At 45.3% G+C, this 20,235-nt stretch overlaps 1 protein-coding gene across 1 annotated transcript in view; it reads right to left on the bottom strand.

Annotated features, from left to right (window-relative positions):
* LOC128543190 (mucin-5AC-like) overlaps positions 1-206 on the bottom strand; it is a 12,298-nt gene extending 12,092 nt beyond the window's left edge. The window contains exon 1 of the mRNA XM_053513550.1: positions 192-206. Coding sequence (XP_053369525.1) covers positions 192-206 — 15 coding nt within the window. The remainder of the gene's footprint in view (positions 1-191) is intronic.
* Between the last annotated feature and the right edge of the window lie 20,029 nt (positions 207-20,235).

Genomic DNA, 20,235 nt, shown 5'->3' with positions numbered 1-20,235 from the left:
CCTATTTCACACAGAACAAAGGAATGAAATATGTCTGTGAAACTGTACAGTGCAGTATATATTCACTGTGTTATGAATGATCTGGGGTTTATAGCATTATGTAGTGTGAGTGATATACTAACCACATTGAGGTATAAAGTTAGATGTGCGCTTTTTTCTGCTCCTGCTTTACTGATGTAATATCCTCTCACCTCCACCCTCGCCATCTTGTACTTCCGAATGAGAGAGCTTCCCAGTCAGTCCCCTGCCTCTCTCACATACTACAGTCAGGGTAATAATAAGGTTAATTACCCCACACAGTGACATGAAAAATTTGACATGGAAACAATATATATATATATATATACACTCACCTAAAGGATTATTAGGAACACCATACTAATACAGTGTTTGACCCCCTTTCGCCTTCAGAACTGCTTTAATTCTACGTGGCATTAATTCAACAAGGTGCTGAAAGCATTCTTTAGAAATGTTGGCTCATATTGATAGGATAGCATCTTGCAGTTGATGGAGATTTGTGGGATGCACATCCAGGGCACGAAGCTCCCGTTCCACCACATCCCAAAGATGCTCTATTGGGTTGAGATCTGGTGACTGTGGGGCCCATTTTAGTAAAGTGAACTCATTGTCATGTTCAAAAAACCAATTTGAAATGATTGGAGCTTTGTGACATGGTGCATTATCCTGCTGGAAGTAGCCATCAGAGGATGGGTACATGGTGGTCATAAAGGGATGGACATGGTTAGAAACAATGCTCAGGTAGGCATTTAAACGATGCCCAATTGGTACTAAGGGGCCTAAAGTGTGCCAAGAAAACATCCCCAACACCATTACACCACATCACCAGCCTGCACAGTGGTAACAAGGCATGATGGATCCATGTTCTCATTCTGTTTATGCCAAATTCTGACTCTAACATTTGAATTCCACTAATTGTCATTTACAGACCTCCAGGGCTGTACTCTGAATTTTTTTGTGAATTTGCAGATTTCCTTTCAAACCTAGTCATTTCTGTAGACAAGGCATTAATTGCTGGAGATTTTAATATTCATTTTGAGAATCCAGAAGACCCTGTGCGTAGAGCATTTATGTCCATACTGGACTCAGTCAGTGAAGTATCAGTAGGAGTAAATCAGTGTGTAGTAGGACCCACTCATGAAGCAGGTCACACTTTAGATTCAATAATATTCTTCGGATTAAGTATAGGAAATTTATTTACAATTCAAGTGTCTCATAGTAATAACGTACGCACAGCACTGCGCTACCGTACTAAACGTACATTCACATCAAATACCACGCAGAGCTTTATTAGTAATCCCCCAGAGTTACCAACATTGATTAGATTACCGTCTGACCCCACAGAACTCGATCAGGCGACTGAATATTTAAAATCGACATTTCGTTACACCTTAGATAATGTAGCTCCGGTTAAAAGTAAAATTATTAGAGATAAGAAACTCACTCCCTGGTATAATGATCATACACGCTCTTTAAAACAGACCGCTCCAAATTAACCAGAAATGAGACCACTGCAGAAATCTCCACAACAACATCATGCAATAGTGATTACTTTTTTAGTGATTTTTAATAATAAAATTGTAAATATTAGGCATAAAATTAAGGCTTTGAAACCAAACAATGTAAGTTATGCAGATGTTAAACTAGCCATGTCAGATCAGAACCTAGAATACTTTACTCCCCTTAAAGAGAATGAACTAATTTCTTTTCTGCAAATTCATCAACCTGTGAACCGTATCCTGTACCAATACATTTTCTTAAACAGATGTCCGATTTTCTCTCCTAATTTAGTAGTATACAATTCCACCCCATCACTGGAGGCTCCCACATAAACCATCTACCGGCAATTAGTCGGGAGAGCCACAGACCGCCCCACGTGTTTCCTCCGATTCACGTGGTGTCACCGACCATTTTTTTCGAACTGCTCGCTCATTCGCTCCCTCCGCCAGCGCGAGCTCACAGACGCCCTTAATTGGCTTTTAGAGCCGTCATTAATGTGGGAACACTGAGTACCTTTCATCCCTCCCCCCTGAGAGAGCTCGGCCAATCAGCTCTCTCTAGGCCTCTGGCTGTGAGAGGTTAACAGCGGTCAGGGGTCTAACAGCGGTCAACAGATAGGGCGAGCGCTTTACCACTGCGCCACTCGGAGGCCATTCCAAAATCTTTTAAATTAGCAGTTATTAAACCGATTATTAAGAAACCTGACCTTGACCCCTGTCAGCTGTCCAATTACAGGCCAATATCAAACCTCCCCTTTATCTCTAAGATTCTAAAAAAAAGAAGTATTGAAGCACCTATGCTCATATCTACATGGAAATGGCATACATAAACTGTATCAGTCAGGATTTAGGCCTCACCACAGCACAGAGACAGCCCTCGTTAAAGTAGTAAATGACCTCCTATTGGCCTTTGATCAAGGTTGTGTAACCATGCTTGTATTACTCGACCTCAGTGCAGCTTTTGACACCATTGATCATAGTAATCTTCTTCACAGATTAAAAAATGTAGTAGGAATTAAGAGTACAGCCCTCTCCTGGCTTAGATCCTATTTGACCAATCGGTATCAGTATGTAGACTTAAATTGTGATTATTCTGCATGTTCCCTAGTGGAGTTTGGTGTTCCACAGGGTTCAGTTTTAGGCCCACTGCTTTTTTCCTTTTACATGCTTCCTCTGGGCAACATAATCCGTAAGCATAGTATTAGTTTTTACTGTTATGCTGACAACATAACAGTTATATGTCTCAGCAAAACCTGATGTGATAAACCAGCTTACTAAAGTTCAGCAATGTATGCAGGACATAAGAAATTGGGTGCTAATTAACTTACTACTGCTCAATCCAAATAAGAAAGAAGTTCTAGTCATAGGACTGCATACAGAAGTAAGATTCTAGATCACTCTGTAACTTTAGATGGCCTTTCTGTTCCATGAAGTAAACAGTAAAAGACCTCGGTGTTATAACAGATTCCATTCCTTTCATTTGAAGCTCATGTAGATAATATTACCAGGATAGCATTCTTTCACCTCAGAAATATTGCCAAGATAGGAAATATATTGTCGCTAAACGATGCAGAAAAACTAGTTTATGCTTTTATCACCTCTAGGTTGGACTATTGTAATGCCCTACTGTCTGGTTGTTCAACTAGGTGCATAAACAAACTTCCGCTAGTCAGAATGCAGCAGCGAGAGTCCTCACTAGAACCAGAAGATACGAGCACATCACACCTATCTTATCTTCACTTCATTGGCTCCCTGTGAAATTTCACATTGATTTTAAAATACTACTTTTAACACATAAAGCATTAAATGGTCTCGCACCGCAGTATCTAAGTGAACTGTTATTGTCTTACGATCCGCCATGCCTACTTCGATCAAAGGATGCAGGCTGCTTATCAGTACCACGTATTATGAAAACTACAGCTGCGGGCCTAGCTTTTTCTTATAAAACCCCAAAATTATGTAATAGTCTTCCAAATAGTGTTCAGGACTCAGACACAGTCTCAGTGTTTAAGTTCAGGCTTAATCAAGCATTTTTATAAATAGATTTGCCTTAGGTAAAGGAGCAGATCTGGGGGACTCATGGACGTAGAGTATTATGGTGAACTGTTATGTTTAGATGCTGTCTTACCCACTCTCATGGATCACTCAGGTTTGTTGACGATGAGGTGATTGGTTGCTTTACATCTCAGGGAGCCCTCATGTCTGTGTTTCCTTCTGGCTCTCCCCTCTTAGTTATGCTGTTATAATTAGTCCTGCCGGAGTCCCTGCTTGCACTCTACAGTAAATATACATTTACATTATACATGATCCAGCATGTACACATGCCGCCATCTTGGATCGTGGACTCATGGACGTAGAGTATTATGGTGAACTGGTATGTTACATGTACATGCTACGGCTTCTCTCTCCCCAACACAACTGTGTTTTTGTGTTTTTTGTCTTGTAAGTCGCAGTGTTTTTGTATGTCTTTAACTCGTCCATCTGTTTTAAAATGCACATTCAGTCGAGAGTTTCTGTTAGTTATTGGTAAATCCACAGTTTTAAAAATAAACTCTGCAAACGTGGATGAGCTGTGGGACATCGGCCTGCTCCAGAGACCTTTGCCATCACCGCCCCCCAGAGTGGAGGCGCCATAGGTGGTGAGAAGAGAAGCAGAAGAGGGGATAGTGCGGAGGTATTCGTGCTAGGTTAACGGCTAACCCACACAAGCCGGCTATTCCTACTATCGTACTGGCTAACTCACGCTCTTTGGACAATAAACTGGACCACATTCAACTTCTTCACACAACCCTAAGGACTGTAAGAGACTGTTGTGTTTTTGTTTTTACTGAAACACAACTCAACAATAGCATCCCCGATAGCGCCGTTCAGCTAAAACCCGTGGCAGCGGACTTTTTGTTTGCATCAGTAATACGTGGTGCCATGACGCAGTGGTGGTCTGTTAGTACTGCTCTTCTCTGGTGGAGGTTATGATCATTAAGTGTCGACCGTTCTACCTACCAAGGGAATATTCAGCCATTTTAATCGGGGCTGTATATGTACCCCCCAACTCCAATAATAACAGGAGTGAGGCACTGAATGAACTGTACCAGCTTATCAGTGAGCAGCAGACAGCTCACCCAGATGCTTTTCTCATCTTGGCTGGGGATTTTAATCATGCTGATCTAAAAAGCGTGTTTCCGAAAATACAACAGCACATAGACTTTCCCACACGAGGAAACAATACACTGGACCTTGTTTACACTACTCAGATCGGAGCTTACAAAGCCCCACCCCTCCCCCACCTCTGTGCCTCAGACCACATCACTGTCATGCTAATGCCTGTATACAGACCACTGGTTAAAGTGACCAAACCAGTCTGCAAACAGATACAAGTGTGGCTCGAAGGGTCTTCTGAGGCACTCAAGGACTGCTTCAGCACCACTGACTGGTCCGAGCAAACCAGAAACTGTTGCCAACAGGGGAGGTCTACAGACTACTGAAGGTACGAAATGCTTCCTTTAAATCTGGAGATGCGGTGGCCCTGAGGACAGCTAGGGCCAACCTGTCTCGCAGGATTAAACAGGCAAAGAGACAGTACTCCAAGAAAGTTGCCCATTGCTTTAGCGACAGCAGAGACACACGAAGTCTGTAGCACGGGATACAGACCCTCACTGATTACAAGCCCCACAGCGGACATGTGACAGCTCTATCTCTCTGCTGAATGAACTGAATGCATTCTTTGCCCGATTGACACTCACAATAGCACCATGACACAGAAACACCCACCTCAGCCCATCGACCAGGTGATGACGCTTTCCCCAGACAGCGTGAGAAGATCCTTCCGCAGGATTAACGCACGCAAGGCCCCGGGTCCTGACAAGGGAATTTAGCAATTATGAGCAAGGTAACAAGATTTGGGCAAATGTTTAGACTTTAAAATACATGACCAAGACAACAGTACTTTATAAAGAAACGAGAATTTATTTGATTAATCTACGATACATGAAACTACACTACTTGAACGCACGCACACACACACACACACACACACACACACACATACATACAAACAGTTTGGCAAGTGAAAATGAATTGATGTTATTCTAGTACTGTTCACTAAATCAACGAAAGTCACAAGAGCAGAGTCTTGGGTTTAATCTTACGGTTTAGTTATGAAACGAGCACCAACTTTAGCAAGGTATGCAGCTTTGTTTGTTCACTTGCGTTATGTTTCGTTCTCATCTATTGGTTCGCCTCCAGTGAAGGGAATCACGGCGTTGCTGATTGGTTGGTGTGCTGTGTAGCGCAGCCACATAAAAGGGCATTTTAACTAACAGGGAAAGGGATTAAGGAGCTAATGCGGCTCACCTGTGCTCGTAAAATTGCCCGATCTGGTTTTATTTGTCCCCATTGACAGTGTTGGTCACAGGGTAAGCTCTCGCGAGCATGCGCGATCGCAGCACGAGCGAACCCGGAAGCGGCGTCGGGTCACGTGTGCCGGTATAAAGCCGGAACCGGCAAGTGGCTCGAGACGGAGAGATTTACCCAGCGCGCTGTTTATTCTGAGAGAGAGTTTGTTTGATGGTTCTGAAGGAGTACTTTTCCCCGGTCGGATTATTCCTCGTAGACACTAACAATTCACCTCTCGTTCCGTTGCTCGAGCTCCCGGATTTGTCATCAATACCGGTGAGGCCGAGCCAATCTCTCCCGTGCATCATTTCACATACTGCAATAACATTGACTCTGGACAATCATACACGCACTCACACACCCGCATACATCTCACACTTTGTTTATATTTGTATATATTTTGTATATATTGGTTTTTGGTGCACCTTGTTTGTTTGTTTGTTTGTTTGTTGGTTTAATACACGTTGGTTTGGTTTATATATAGTTATTGTGTCGCGTCTTTACTTGTCCTGTCTTGATTGCACAATACCGGAAGTGTTGTTTAAAAACCCGTATTTTGATTCTCGACCCCGTAGCAAGGTAACTAGTGGTTTAATTAAATCCAAGTGTTACATAGTGGTGGCCCGTACGTACGGGGAATCTGTATTTTCGGGTATTTTCCGGTTTTGTGTGTCTTGGCAGAACAAAATGGATGCTAACATTGCTAATGCTAATGCTAGTGGTGCCGTGCAGGCCGACCTTGCTGTAGCTAATAATGTGCTGGAGGATGTAGAGGATGCATTTGTTACACGCCGTAAGCCTACAGCTGAAATAACCTCATTGATTAGTTCACTATATATATCTGACAGACATGATAATGATAATGATGATGATGATGATGTTGTGTCTGATATTAATGTTGTGCATACATTGCAAACTGAACTGAATCAATGCAAGGAGAATATGGGGGCGCTTACTGACAAGGTGAACACATTGGAGCAGGATTTTAGACAATCCGTAAACAGCAGTTTGAACAGGGAAACCAGTTTCCGGGACGCAGTGGACGCTAGCTTAGAAGGGCTGGAGCGCTACTGCCAAGAGGCCCTGGAGAAACTGGAAAGAGCTGTCACTGACTGTTTTCTGAGACGTGACGTAATCTGGGAAAACCAGATGAAAAAACTACGGCTCACAAGTACGCCCACCATCCAAAGGTTAAAGGCCTACACCCCTGCATCTCCCCAATCTCCTGTTCTACATTCTCCCAGCACGGCGATCACAGCATCTACGGCAAAGGTAAAGCACATAAGCAGTCATGAAACATACGACATTCCTCCTTGTGTCCAACCACACGCTTCTGCCCAGCTTACCTCCTCAGTTTCACCCTCTTCTTCTTCCTTTTATGGCCGACCACCCATCCGCCTGGAGTTTCCAGCCTTTGGCGACGCTTCAGAGACGGCGGATGTGCTTAATTTCATCGAACAGTGTGAAAACTATCTGGAGATCAGACCACTGCCCAGCCCAGAACTGTTAGGAACCCTCAGCACGGTGCTACGAGGACCTGCTCTAAGCTGGTGGAAGGCAGAGAAAGGCAAGGTGAAGGACTGGAAGTCTTTTAAACAGGCATTTATGGTGGCTTTCTTACCTGATGACTACCTCACAGAAGTTGAAGAAAACTTAAGGTCTCTGGTACAGCAGCCCAGTCAACGCCTTAGAGACTTCGCCTATGACTACCGCGCCCTCTGTATGAAGTGGAAGCCTGATATCTCCGAGGAAGAACTAGTGGGTCGAATCCTGAACAACATCAACCCAAGAGTGGCAGGATGTCTGAGAGGAACCGTGAACACCGTGGAACAGCTGGTGAAGATAGGTTCTAGGGTGGAAAAAGACTGCAAGAGCTCCAGACTATTGGCAAAAGGTGGACTCCCAGCACAACAAGGAAAAGAGTCATAAGAAGGCAGGTGAGCGAGTTCCTTCAAAGCACGCAGCGGGACTCTCTATTGCTCAACCTCTGGCAACTCCTTCGCTTCTCCTGGTTCCAGTAACAGTGCAAGGAAGAAAGGTGAATGCTGTGGTCGATACAGGAAGCTCCTACACGTTGATGAGGGAACATCTATGGAGGCAGCTCTGCGAACGGGAAGTCAGGTGTGATGTTCCTTCTCCTCAGAAGTTTGTGATGGCTGATGGGAAAACACACCAGGCGCAAACCCAGAGAAGGCTGAGTTACAACTGGCACACGATCAAATGTGAGCTAGACACTTACGTCATGAGCAACTCTCACCTGGCTTACCCTCTGATCGTGGGGCTGGACTTCTTAAAAGCCACAGGAGCGACCTTGGACGTCACACGCGGGGAGTACGGGCTGAAAACAGAGGAGGGAGTCACTTTTCATCCCTTCATAATGTTCCAACCCCACTCTGCGCCATCTAAGTCAGCTCTAAGGAGACACCCTCATCTCCCGGCTACAGCTAACCTGTATCTAGCCTTACCTGTGACTCCTGATGATCTCCTATGTGCGGAGGAAAACACAAAAAGTGTGACATCATGGGACACCGACAACGAAGAGGAGCTGCTGAAACTAATGGCCGCTTGGCCCCGCACCACCTCCAACATCTTGGGCAAAACAGCATTAGAGAGACACAGAATCACTTTATCTGACGACACCTCATTTAGATCCAGAGGGTACCGAGTATCACCCTTAAAGAAAAAGATTATAGAAGATCAAGTCGACCAGATGCTGAAGGACAACATCATCGAACCTTCATGTTCGTCATGGTCGTCACCTGTTGTTTTAGTACCTAAACCCGATGGGACTTACTGTTTCTGTGTAGATTTTAGAAAATTGAACAGCAAAACCAAACCTGATGCATATCCAATGCCTTTAATACACGACATCATTGAATCATTGGATGGCGCCTCCTGGTTCTCAACATTGGATCTGCAATCCGGTTACTGGCAGGTGGAGATGGAGAGAGACAGCTGTGAGAAGACCGCCTTCATCACTACCAAAGGTCTGTTTCAATTCCGGTCCATGCCCTACGGACTCAGAAACGCAGCTGCAACGTTCCAACGACTGATGGAGAAAGTTTTGGCGGATTTAAGAGGAAAGTATTGCTTCGTCTATATAGATGACATTATTATTTACTCACAATCACTAGAACAACATAGAATGCATCTCAACGCAGTATTTTCCAGACTCACCCAAGCCAATCTCTCCCTCAACATGAAGAAGTGTCATTTCTTCAAAAGGCGGCTGAAGTTCCTTGGTCATGTCATCTCTGAAAAAGGGGTGCAGCTAGACCCAGAGAAAACAAAGGCTGTGGCAGAATATCCTCCTCCTCAAGACTTAAAATCTCTTCAACGTTTTCTGGGTCTCGTGGGCTGGTATCACAAGTTCATCCCCCACTTTGCAGACATAACAGCTCCATTAAATAATTTAAAAAGGAAGGGAGTAAAATGGGAGTGGACCGAAGAATGCCAGAACAGTATGGATGTCATCAAACACGCACTTCAAAACCCACCAGTACTAATACAACCAAACCTAAATCTGCCATTCCAATTGCACACCGACGCCAGCGAAGTGGGCCTGGGAGCCATTCTCACCCAAACTTCAGCAGAAGGAGAACAAGCAGTAGCTTACGCCTCGCGAACGTTGAGAGGAGCTGAGCAGAATTACTCCACATCAGAAAAGGAGTGTTTGGCCGTGGTCTGGGCTGTAGAAAAATAGAGGCACTATCTAGAAGGTCGTGCTTTCGAGGTCTTTACCGACCATGCCGCCCTGTCATGGGCCTTCAACTGCCCGAAAACCAGCTCTCGTCTCACCCGATGGACGTTACGCCTACAACAGCTCGTTTTTATAGTACATCATAGAAAAGGCTGCTTAAATCTGGGACCAGATGCGCTATCCCGGGCGCCCCCGCCGTTAGAAGTGGGCACCGCTCCATGTCTCGCCATCACAACCTCTAAATGTTCATCCGACTTACCAAACGACCTGTGCGAAATAACTCAAGCCCAACATGAGGACCCCACCATCACGAAGCTGCTCTCTAATGACCAGCCACGAAGCACAAGGGAGCAGAGGGTCTCGTTCGAACATCACCAAGGGGCGTTATATCGCCGGGTACCGGTAAGACACGGAGAAAAATTTCAACTAGTTGTCCCCCAGTCATTAATAAAAAACTTTTTACATTACTATCATGACAATCCCTTGGGAGGACACCTGGGGCAACTAAAAACCCTGCTGAGGTTACTAAATGTGGCATGGTGGCCCACGGTGCGGAAAGACGTCTGGCACTATGTGAGAACTTGCAGTGTGTGTCAACAGTATAAAACAGAAAACACTAGACCTAGTGGGCTACTACAGAGCACGGAGGTTCCAGAGCCAGGACACACCGTGGGATTGGACATCATGGGTCCTTTTCCCCGAAGTAAAAGGCAAAATGAATATCTGCTGGTGGTGGTAGATTATTTCACCAAATGGGTGGAGATGTTTCCCCTCAGGGATGTAAAGACGCCAAAACTGGTGAAGGTTCTAAGAGAGGAGATCTTTACTAGATGGGGAGTCCCCAAATATCTAGTTTCCGATCGAGGACCACAGTTTACGTCTCAGCTCTTGGCACACCTCTGCCAAACCTGGGGGAGCCTCCAAAAGCTAACTACGAGCTACCACCCACAAACGAACCTGACGGAACGAGTTAACCGAACTCTGAAGACAATGATCGCTTCATACGTCGGGGACCATCACCAAAACTGGGACCAATGGTTACCAGAGCTCAGATTCGCCATCAATACAGCCCAACAGGAAACTACGGGAAAGACACCTGCAGAACTCACACTGGGTCGGCAACTAAAAGGGCCACTCGAAAGGCTCATGAATCACCCTCCAACACCTGATCACACCGCCTACTCACTACTGGACAGACAACGACTTATCACGGAGGAGGTGAGACAAAGAGTAAAACAACAACAGTCCAAACAAGCTAGATACTACAATGCCCGGAGAAAAGATGCGCACTTTAAACCGGGAGATCTAGTTTGGATAAAAACTCACCCACTCTCCTCCGTAGCGAAAAGATTTTCTGCCAAGCTAGCGCCCAAGTGGGAGGGACCAGCAGAAATAAAAACCAAAAAAGGACCAATCAAGTACACAATGTCTTGGGGCAATCCACAAAAAACTGATACAGTGAACGTGGTTAATCTAAAGCGCTTTTACGGACGTTCTCCTCAGACGCCGGAGGCTTGGGGGGGGGGGGGGTCTATGTAGCGCAGCCACATAAAAGGGCATTTTAACTAACAGGGAAAGGGATTAAGGAGCTAATGCGGCTTACCTGTGCTCGTAAAATTGCCCGATCTGGTTTTATTTGTCCCCATTGACAGTGTTGGTCACAGGGTAAGCTCTCGCGAGCATGCGCGATCGCAGCGCGAGCGAACCCGGAAGCGGCGTCGGGTCACGTGTGCCGGTATAAAGCCGGAACCGGCAAGTGGCTCGAGACGGAGAGATTTACCCAGCGCGCTGTTTATTCTGAGAGAGAGTTTGTTTGATGATTCTGAAGGAGTACTTTTCCCCGGTCGGATTATTCCTCGTAGACACTAACAATTCACCTCTCGTTCCGTTGCTCGAGCTCCCGGATTTGTCATCAATACCGGTGAGGCCGAGCCAATCTCTCCCGTGCATCATTTCACATACTGCAATAACATTGACTCTGGACAATCATACACGCACTCACACACCCGCATACATCTCACACTTTGTTTATATTTGTATATATTTTGTATATATTGGTTTTTGGTGCACCTTGTTTGTTTGTTTGTTTGTTTGTTGGTTTAATACACGTTGGTTTGGTTTATATATAGTTATTGTGTCGCGTCTTTACTTGTCCTGTCTTGATTGCGCAATACCGGAAGTGTTGTTTAAAAACCCGTATTTTGATTCTTGACCCCGTAGCAAGGTAACTAGTGGTTTAATTAAATCCAAGTGTTACAGCTGTTGTAGCGATGACGTCGTTGATCCAAGATGGCGCCGGTGAGGTCGGCTGCCGTCACGACTGCTCCGACCACCTTTTCTCTGTTTTTGTCTTTTAAGTTAGTTTTCAGTGTTTTAAAACCGGCAAACTTACCACCATGGAGTACATTAGTTATGATAGAGACACTCTTGTTTCTATTGGTATACAATGTACTCAATGTACAATGTTCAATGTTTTTAACTCCGGATCAGAGCTGGCCGAGTGAGATCCTGAGGGAGAACAAAGGACGCGACGCGAAGCGGCGGCCCGGAGGGAAACGAGCTGGCGTCAGGAACAGGCTGAGAGCTGTGCACACCGCACACCTCTGCCTAGCATCCTGCTCGCCAACTTCCAGTCACTGAAAAACAAGCTCGATGACCTCAGGGCAGGATAAAGTTCCAGAGAGACATTTGGGACTGCAATCTCCTCTGCTTTACCGAGACATGGCTGAACCCAGCGGTGCCGGACCACGCCATCCAGCCGGCCGAGTTCTTCTCGGTTCACCACATGGACAGGACACGGGACTTGGGGAAGTCAAGGGGAGGCGGCGTGTGTTTAATGGTGAACGGCAGCTGGTGCAACAGCGCGAGCGTTGTTCCTCTCACACGCTCCTGCACACCAAATCTGAAACTACTGTCTATCATGTGTCGTCCTTTTTATCTACCTCGGGAGTTTACATCGGTCATAATCAGCGTTGTTTATATTCCACCACAAGCGGACATGGACACTGCCTTATGCAAGCTGCATGAGGCACTCACACAGCACCAGACACAACACCGGGACGCTGTGCTTATTGTGGCGAAGGACTTTAATAGTGCCAACCTCAAACGCGCAGCACCGAACTTTTATCAGCACATCACCTGCCCCACCAGGGGTGAAAGGACACTAGATCATTGTTATACAACAGTCAAGGACGGCTACAAGGCACAATCTCCCCCTCTGTTTGGTAAATCCGACCACGCCGCCATCTTCCTCATGCCAAAATACAATCAAAGGCTGAAACAGGAAGTTCCGGTTCAGAGGGAGGTCGCGCGCTGGACGGACCAATCGGTGGCCGCGTTACAGGATGCACTCGATGACGCAGACTGGGACATGTTCAGAAACAGCTCCAATGATGACGTCAGCATGTTTACGGAAGCGGTTGTGTGATTCATCGGGAAATTAGTGGATGATATCGTAAAGAAAAAGGTGGGTGAATAAAACCATCCGCGACGCTCTGAGATCTCGCACCGCTGCCTACAACACGGGACTTGCGTCGGGGGATATGGACCCGTACAAGGCTGCGTCCGGAAGGTGGTGAAAGAGGCGAAGCAGCGCTACGGGAGGATACTAGAGTCACAACTCCAACAGAGTGACTCTAGGAGCCTGTGGCAGGGATTAAGGACAATACAGACTATAAAACACCAACAACCAGTATGACAAACGCGGACGTGACTCTGGCAGATGAGCTGAACACTTTCTATGCTCGCTTCGAGGCTGCAGCTGAAGACGCTAGTGGCGCTAATGCTAGCGGCGCTAATGCTAGCGGCGCTAATGCTAGCGGCGCTAACGGCTACAGACAGGAAGACACTGCCAGCACCGGAAACGCGTTCATCATCACCAAGCATGACGTGAGAAGAGCCTTCAAAAGAGTGAACACCAGGAAAGCAGCAGGACCAGACGGCATCTCAGGTCGTATCCTCAGAGCCTGCGCAAACCAGCTAGCACCTGTGTTTACTGAGATATTCAACATCTATTTATCTCAGTCGGTGATCCCCACATGCTTCAAAGAGTCCATCATTGTTCCTGTCCTGAAGAAACCCCATCCTGCTTCTCTCAATGATTATCGCCCTGTAGCCCTCACCTCAGTAGTGATGAAGTGTTTTGAACGCCTGGTCAGAGACTTCATCATTACTTCACTACCGGACATACTCGACCCACTACAGTTTGCATACCGCCAAACTTGTTCCACAGACGATGCAATCTCTCATCTCCTCCACACATCACTTACTCACCTGGACACTAGGAAAGGGAATTGTGTTAAAATGCTCTTCATCGACTACAGCTCTGCATTTAATACCATAATTCCCTCCACACTTACCACCACGCTGAACCACCTGGGACTCAGCTCATCCATGTGTCAATGGATCTCCAATTTTCTGACTGGCAGACCACAGGCAGTAAGGATGGGCGGACATGTCTCAACCTCACTCACTCTCAGCACTAGAGCCCCCCAGGGTTGTGTTCTGAGCCCCCTGCTGTACTCTTTGTACACCCACGACTGCGTGGCCACTACCAACTCCATCGCCATCATCAAGTTTGCTGACGACACTGTCGTGGTGGGCCTGATCACCAACAATGATGAGTCGGCCTACCTGGAGGAGATTGTAAATCTGGAGAACTGGTGCCAGAGGAACAATCTTCTCCTGAACGTCAGCAAGACAAATGAGCTGATAGTGGACTTTAGTACAAAGCAGGAGAGGAACTACCAGACCCCCATCATCAACAGGAGCCCAGTGGAGAGAGTGGACAGCTTCCGATCCTCGGTGTTCACATCACGCAGGACCTGGCATGGTCCTGTCACATCAACACCGTGGTAAAAAAAGGCCCGGCAGCGTCTCTACCACCTCAGACGCTTGAGAGACTTTAGACTGCCCTCTAAGGTGCTCAGAAATTTCTACTCCTGTACCATAGAGAGCATCCTGACGGGAAACATTACGACCTGGTTTGGAAACAGCACCATGCAGGACAGACGAGCTCTACAGAGGGTGGTGCGATCAGCTGAGCGCATCATCCGCACCGAGCTCCCTGACCTGCACTTGATCTACAGCAAGCGGTGCTGGACCAAGGCCAGGAAGATCGTGAAGGACCTCAGCCATCCCAACAATGGACTGTTTTCTCTGTTGCGGTCTGGGAAGCGATTCCGCTCCCTGAAGGCCAACACAGAGAGACTGAGAAGGAGCTTCTTCCCGCAGGCGAGAAGGTCTCTCAATCACATCACACCACACAGAAGTAATATCTTTCAAACATTGACACTGACTGGACAATCATGGACACATTCATGCAATACATATTTACATATCTGAAGCCATTGCACATGTCACTTTTCATAAGTCACTTTATACAATACATGTTTATCTGCCATTGCACATGGCACTTTGACACTCTGCCACTTTGACACTTTAAAACATTTTAATGCCACTTTAAAGCATTTAAAAAATTTTATATACAGTAAATATTCCCCCCCCCCATATTCCTATATTCTTTATTTTGTGATATTTTTACATGCCCTTATTTGTACAGTTTGTTTATTTTACTAGTTACATTTATTTTCCTTTGTATTTTATTTTTTTAAATTAATATTTATTCCTTATATATAGTTTTTATTTTCTTCAGGTCACCGGCGGTCCTATAAGCATTTCACTGCATATCATACTGTGTTTAATTTGATTTGAGCACCAAGTTCCTGGGTGTGCACATTACAGAAGATCTCTCCTGGTCCACCAACACTGCAGCACTAGCCAAGAAAGCACAACAGCATCTCTACTTTCTCCGTAAGCTGAGAAGAACCGGAGCCCCAACGCCCATCATGCACACCTTCTACAGAGGCACCATTGAAAGCATCCTGACCAGCTGCATCACTGTGTGGTTCAGCGCCTGCAATGCGTCCTGCCGGCGAACACTCCAGCACATGGTGAAAACAGCTGAGATGATCGTTGGTATCTCTCTCCCCTCCCTCCTGGACATTTACCACACCCGCCTCACACGTTAAGCTCTCAACATCGCCTGTGACCCTACCCACCCGACTCTTCTTTAGACCAGAGCTTCTTTAGTCTGCTACCATCAGGGAGCAGACTAAGGAGTCTTTAAGCCAGGAGCTCTGCCTCCCCTGTGCTCCTCGGCCTCTCCCACCGTTATACTCTGACTCCTTCATTTCACATACACACAAACACACACACACACACACACACACACACACACACACACACACACACACACGCGCGCGCGCTGACACACACACACACACACACACACACAAACACACACACACACACACACACACACACAACACAACACAACACTCACACACTCACACTCACACATACACTCAATCACACACTTGCACTTCTTACTTTATGCTCTATGCACCATTGGTGCTTTCACTACCTTAATCCAGGAAAAAAATTAAGAAAAAAAGGTACATATCCTGTTCATACTGTATTTGTACTCCATTTTGTATACTGCTTTAAATTGCTCTTTACTGTCACTTTAATTAACTAAAATAAGCACACTTGCACTATTCTTTTTAAACTGTTCCGTTTTTCTCTATGTCATCCTTCTGTGTTGTTAACTGTCCCTTTTTGCAGGACAGTAACTCAATTACCCCACCTCTGTTGTTTTTTTTCTAAGGTTGTGTTATTTTATGTTTTTTTTTTGTGTTATTGTAACGAGAAAGAGAGAAACATAAATTGACATTATATGACTGTGACCAGACCTAACTGTTATCTCTCCTCTTCTGCTCTCTCTCCCGCTCTTTTTCTTCCCTCTCTCCCCCTCTCTCTTCTTCCCGCTCTCTGTTGAGCTACACATGTCGTTCCTGAGCTGCCAGTGATCCAGACTCCCTCTGCCCTCCGGACCTGTCGGACCCATCCTGGTGCCCCGCTTCTGGTTGGAGATTTCGTCACATGGATGCCCCGTGTGTCTCTTTGGGATGGGTCTCGTGTCTGGGGATGATTCTTTCTACCTAGAAGACGGTTTTGGCCTCGACTGGTGTTGGCAGCTATTTCTCTGAGAACTTGACTGTTCGATAGTTCAGGACTGGAACTTCATACAAGTCTACCTGAGTCTTCAATAACTAACTGGACTCCATATCAACATCAATTAACATCAACTGTTATGCTGAACTGCCTGCCAACTAACACACAATATGAATGCAGATCAATTCTGCTTTCTGTTTCACCCAGATAAGGATGGGTTCCCTGTTGAGTCTGGTTCCTCTCAAGAAAAAATTCTTATGATTGTGTAAAGCTGCTTTGGGACAATGCCAATTATTAAAAGTGCTATACAAATAAAATTGAATTGAATTGAATTGAACGTCTTAACAGAAATCGAGACTCATCAGAGCAGGCAACATTTTTCAAGTCTTTAACTGTCCAATTTTGGTGAGCTTGTGCAAATTGTAGCCTCTTTTTCCTATTTGTAGTGGAGATGAGTGGTACCCGCTGGGATCTTCTGCTGTTGTAGCCCTCTGCCTTAAGGTTGTGCGTGTTGTGGCTTCACAAATAGTTTGCTGCATACCTCGGTTGTAACAAGTGGTTATTTCAGTCAAAGTTGCTCTTCTATCAGCTTAAATCAGTCGTCCCATTCTTCTCTGACCACTAGCATTAACAAGGCAACAGGACTGCCGCATACTGGATGTTTTTCCCTTTTCACACGATTCTTTGTAAACCCTAGAAATGGTTGTGCGTGAAAATTCCAGTAACTGAGCAGATTGTGAAATACTCAGACCGGCCCGTCTGGCACCAACAACCATGCCACGCTTAAAATTGCTTAAATCACCTTTCTTTACCATTCTGACATTCAGTTTGGAGTTCAGGAGATTGTCTTAACCAGGACCACACTTCTAAATGCATTGAAGCAAATGCCATGTGATTGGTTGATTAGATAATTGCATTAATTCTTCATCGGACATCAGTTCCAGTATTGCAGTCTGCCACGGTTCTTTCTCTGCATCTGTTTGAACTCTACACCTGGACTCTAGCAACTGCAAAACACACCATATGTTAACCCCTAAAAATACTCAGAGATGTACAGAACTTAATACATAGATGAATTTGTAGACTTACTTATCTTTGTTGGTTTTTAGCCCCTGTCTTAATGAAGTTTCTTAGCTGAGACTTTCCTGGCCGAGACAAAGAGTATTTCCCCTGCAATGTTTAATATTCTGGTTAAAAAAAATTCAGATAAATGACAGAAACAAATTAAATTATTAGAGGGACAAAAATAAAGGGACATAAAAATAATTACAATAACAATTTCTGATTACCCTTTATACACGCAGGGTCTGCATCTGCAAAAGTCATCTTTAATTCCTCCAGCACATTTGTCATCACTGCCTGATCATGAAGTAAACTTATCAGAATCAGAATCAGAAAGAGTTTTATTGCCAAGTACGCTTGCACGTACAAGGAATTTGTTTTAGTGACAGTGCTTCCAGAACAGAAAACAAAAGTAGGGTGTGAGATTCTATAAATATCTGTTATATATAATATATAACAGATATAATATAAGTTATATAAATATCTGAAATCTGTGGTATTATACAGTATATTGCACTGTGGTACTGTACACAATATTGCACATATATTTATTGACAGTTGATGTTTAACTGTTCATGAGGGAGATTGCCTGGGGGAAAAAACTGTTTTTGTGCCTGACTGTCCTAGTGTTAGGTCGACCCGACGGCAGAAATTCAAATAAAAGGTGGCCTGGGTGTGAGGGGTCCAAGTGATATTCCGAGCCCTTTTCCTCACTCTGGATGTATACAGTTCTTGTGGCGTGGGCAGGGGGTGCCAATAATTCTTTCAGCAGTCCGAACCATCCTTTTTAGTCTTCTGATGTCTGTTTTCGTAGCTCAGCCAAACCAGACAGTTATTGAAGTGCACAGGACAGATTCAATGATGGCTGAGTAGAACTGTGTGAGCAGCTCCTGTGGCAGGTTGAATTTCTTTATCTGGCAAAGGAAATACAACATCTGGTGGGCCTTTTTAACAACGGAGTCAATGTGAATGTCCCACTTCAGGTCCTGAGAGATGGTCGTGCCCAGAACCCGGAATGACTCCACTGCTGTCACAGTGCTGTTCATGATGGTGAGTGGGGGAAGTGCAGGTAGGTTCCTCCTGAAGTCCACAATCATCTTCACTGTTTTAAGCGTGTTCAGCTCCAGGTTGTTGAGACTGCACCAGACAGCCAGCTGCTCGACCTGACTTCTGTAAGCAGACTCGTCACCGTCCTGAATGAGGCCGATGATTGTGGTGTCATCTGCAAATTAGAGAAGCTTGACAGTGGGGTCTGTAGAAGTGCAGTCATTGGTGTAGAGGGAGAAAAGCAGTGGGGAGGGAACACATCCCTGAGGGGCTCCAGTATTGGTGGTGTGGACATGAATTTTTCCCAGTCTCACTAGCTGCTGCCTGTCTGTCAGAAAGCTGGTAATCCAGTGACAGATAGAGCTAGGAACAGAGAGCTGGTTTAGTTTGGTCTGAAGCAGTGCTGGGATGATCGTATTAAAAGCTGATGCAAAGTCTATAAACAAGACCCTTGCATAAACCCCTGGTTTGTCCAGATGTTGAAGAATGAACTGCAGTCCCATGTTGACTGCATCATCAACAGACCTGTTTGCTCTGTAGGCAAACTGCAGGGGGTCTAGTAAGGGTCCTGTGATGTCCCTCAGATAGGCCAACACCAGTCTTTCAAATTACTTCATGACCACAGATGTTAGGGCGACTTGTCTGTAGTCATTAAGTCCTGTGATTTTAGTTCTTTTTGGAATGGGGATGATTGTGGAACGTTTAAAGCACAAAGGCACTTTACATTGTTCCAGTGATCTGTTGAAGATCTGTGTGAAGATGGGAGCCAGCTGGTCAGCACAGGATTTCAGACAGGCTGGTGTCACGTCTTCTGGGCCTGGAGCTTTCCTTCTCTTTCGTTTTCGAAAGATCTGGCGAACATCCTTTTCACAGACCTGGAGTGCAAGGGGGGAAGAGAGGGTGGTTGCCAGAGGTAATAATGATGGGGTAGAAAGAGGGTCAGGACAGGGGTGTGGTGTAAGACTGGGTGTTTCAAATCTACAATAGAACTCATTTAGGTCATCAACCAGATTCCCTACAGAGTTTGGGGATGGCGTCTTGTAGTTAGTGATGGTTTTCAGGCCTTTCCACACTGAAGCAGGATTGTTTACAGAAAACAGATTTTCCAGTTTTTCAGAGTAGCTTCTCTTAGTAGCTTCCTGGCCTGTTTGTACAAGATCTTGTCCCCACTCCTGTAGGCATCCTCTTTGGCCTGACGAAGCTGTGTTGTGTGTTATTGTGTGTGGAAAGAGAGTAGCGTCATTAATTACATTTAAAATGATTATGTAAAACCCCATACATAGCATGTAAAGAAACAACCCTTTCCCAGTTTGTTGATTTCTGAATTATGGAGGCTCCTTACAGCTTCCTGTAATGTTGAATTAAAAACGCTTTAATACATACATTTGTAAACAACATTGTATAATTCGGACGTGTCAAACTTTTAAATATGCTGGACACCTACAACAATACAAGTAACAGCTATGATAAGAAGGACAGCACCTCTTCCTGCTAGTCATTAAC

This window comes from Clarias gariepinus, chromosome 15, assembly GCF_024256425.1.
Source record: "Clarias gariepinus isolate MV-2021 ecotype Netherlands chromosome 15, CGAR_prim_01v2, whole genome shotgun sequence".
Classification (NCBI taxonomy): domain Eukaryota; kingdom Metazoa; phylum Chordata; class Actinopteri; order Siluriformes; family Clariidae; genus Clarias; species Clarias gariepinus.
This window is presented reverse-complemented; position numbering and strand designations above follow the sequence as displayed.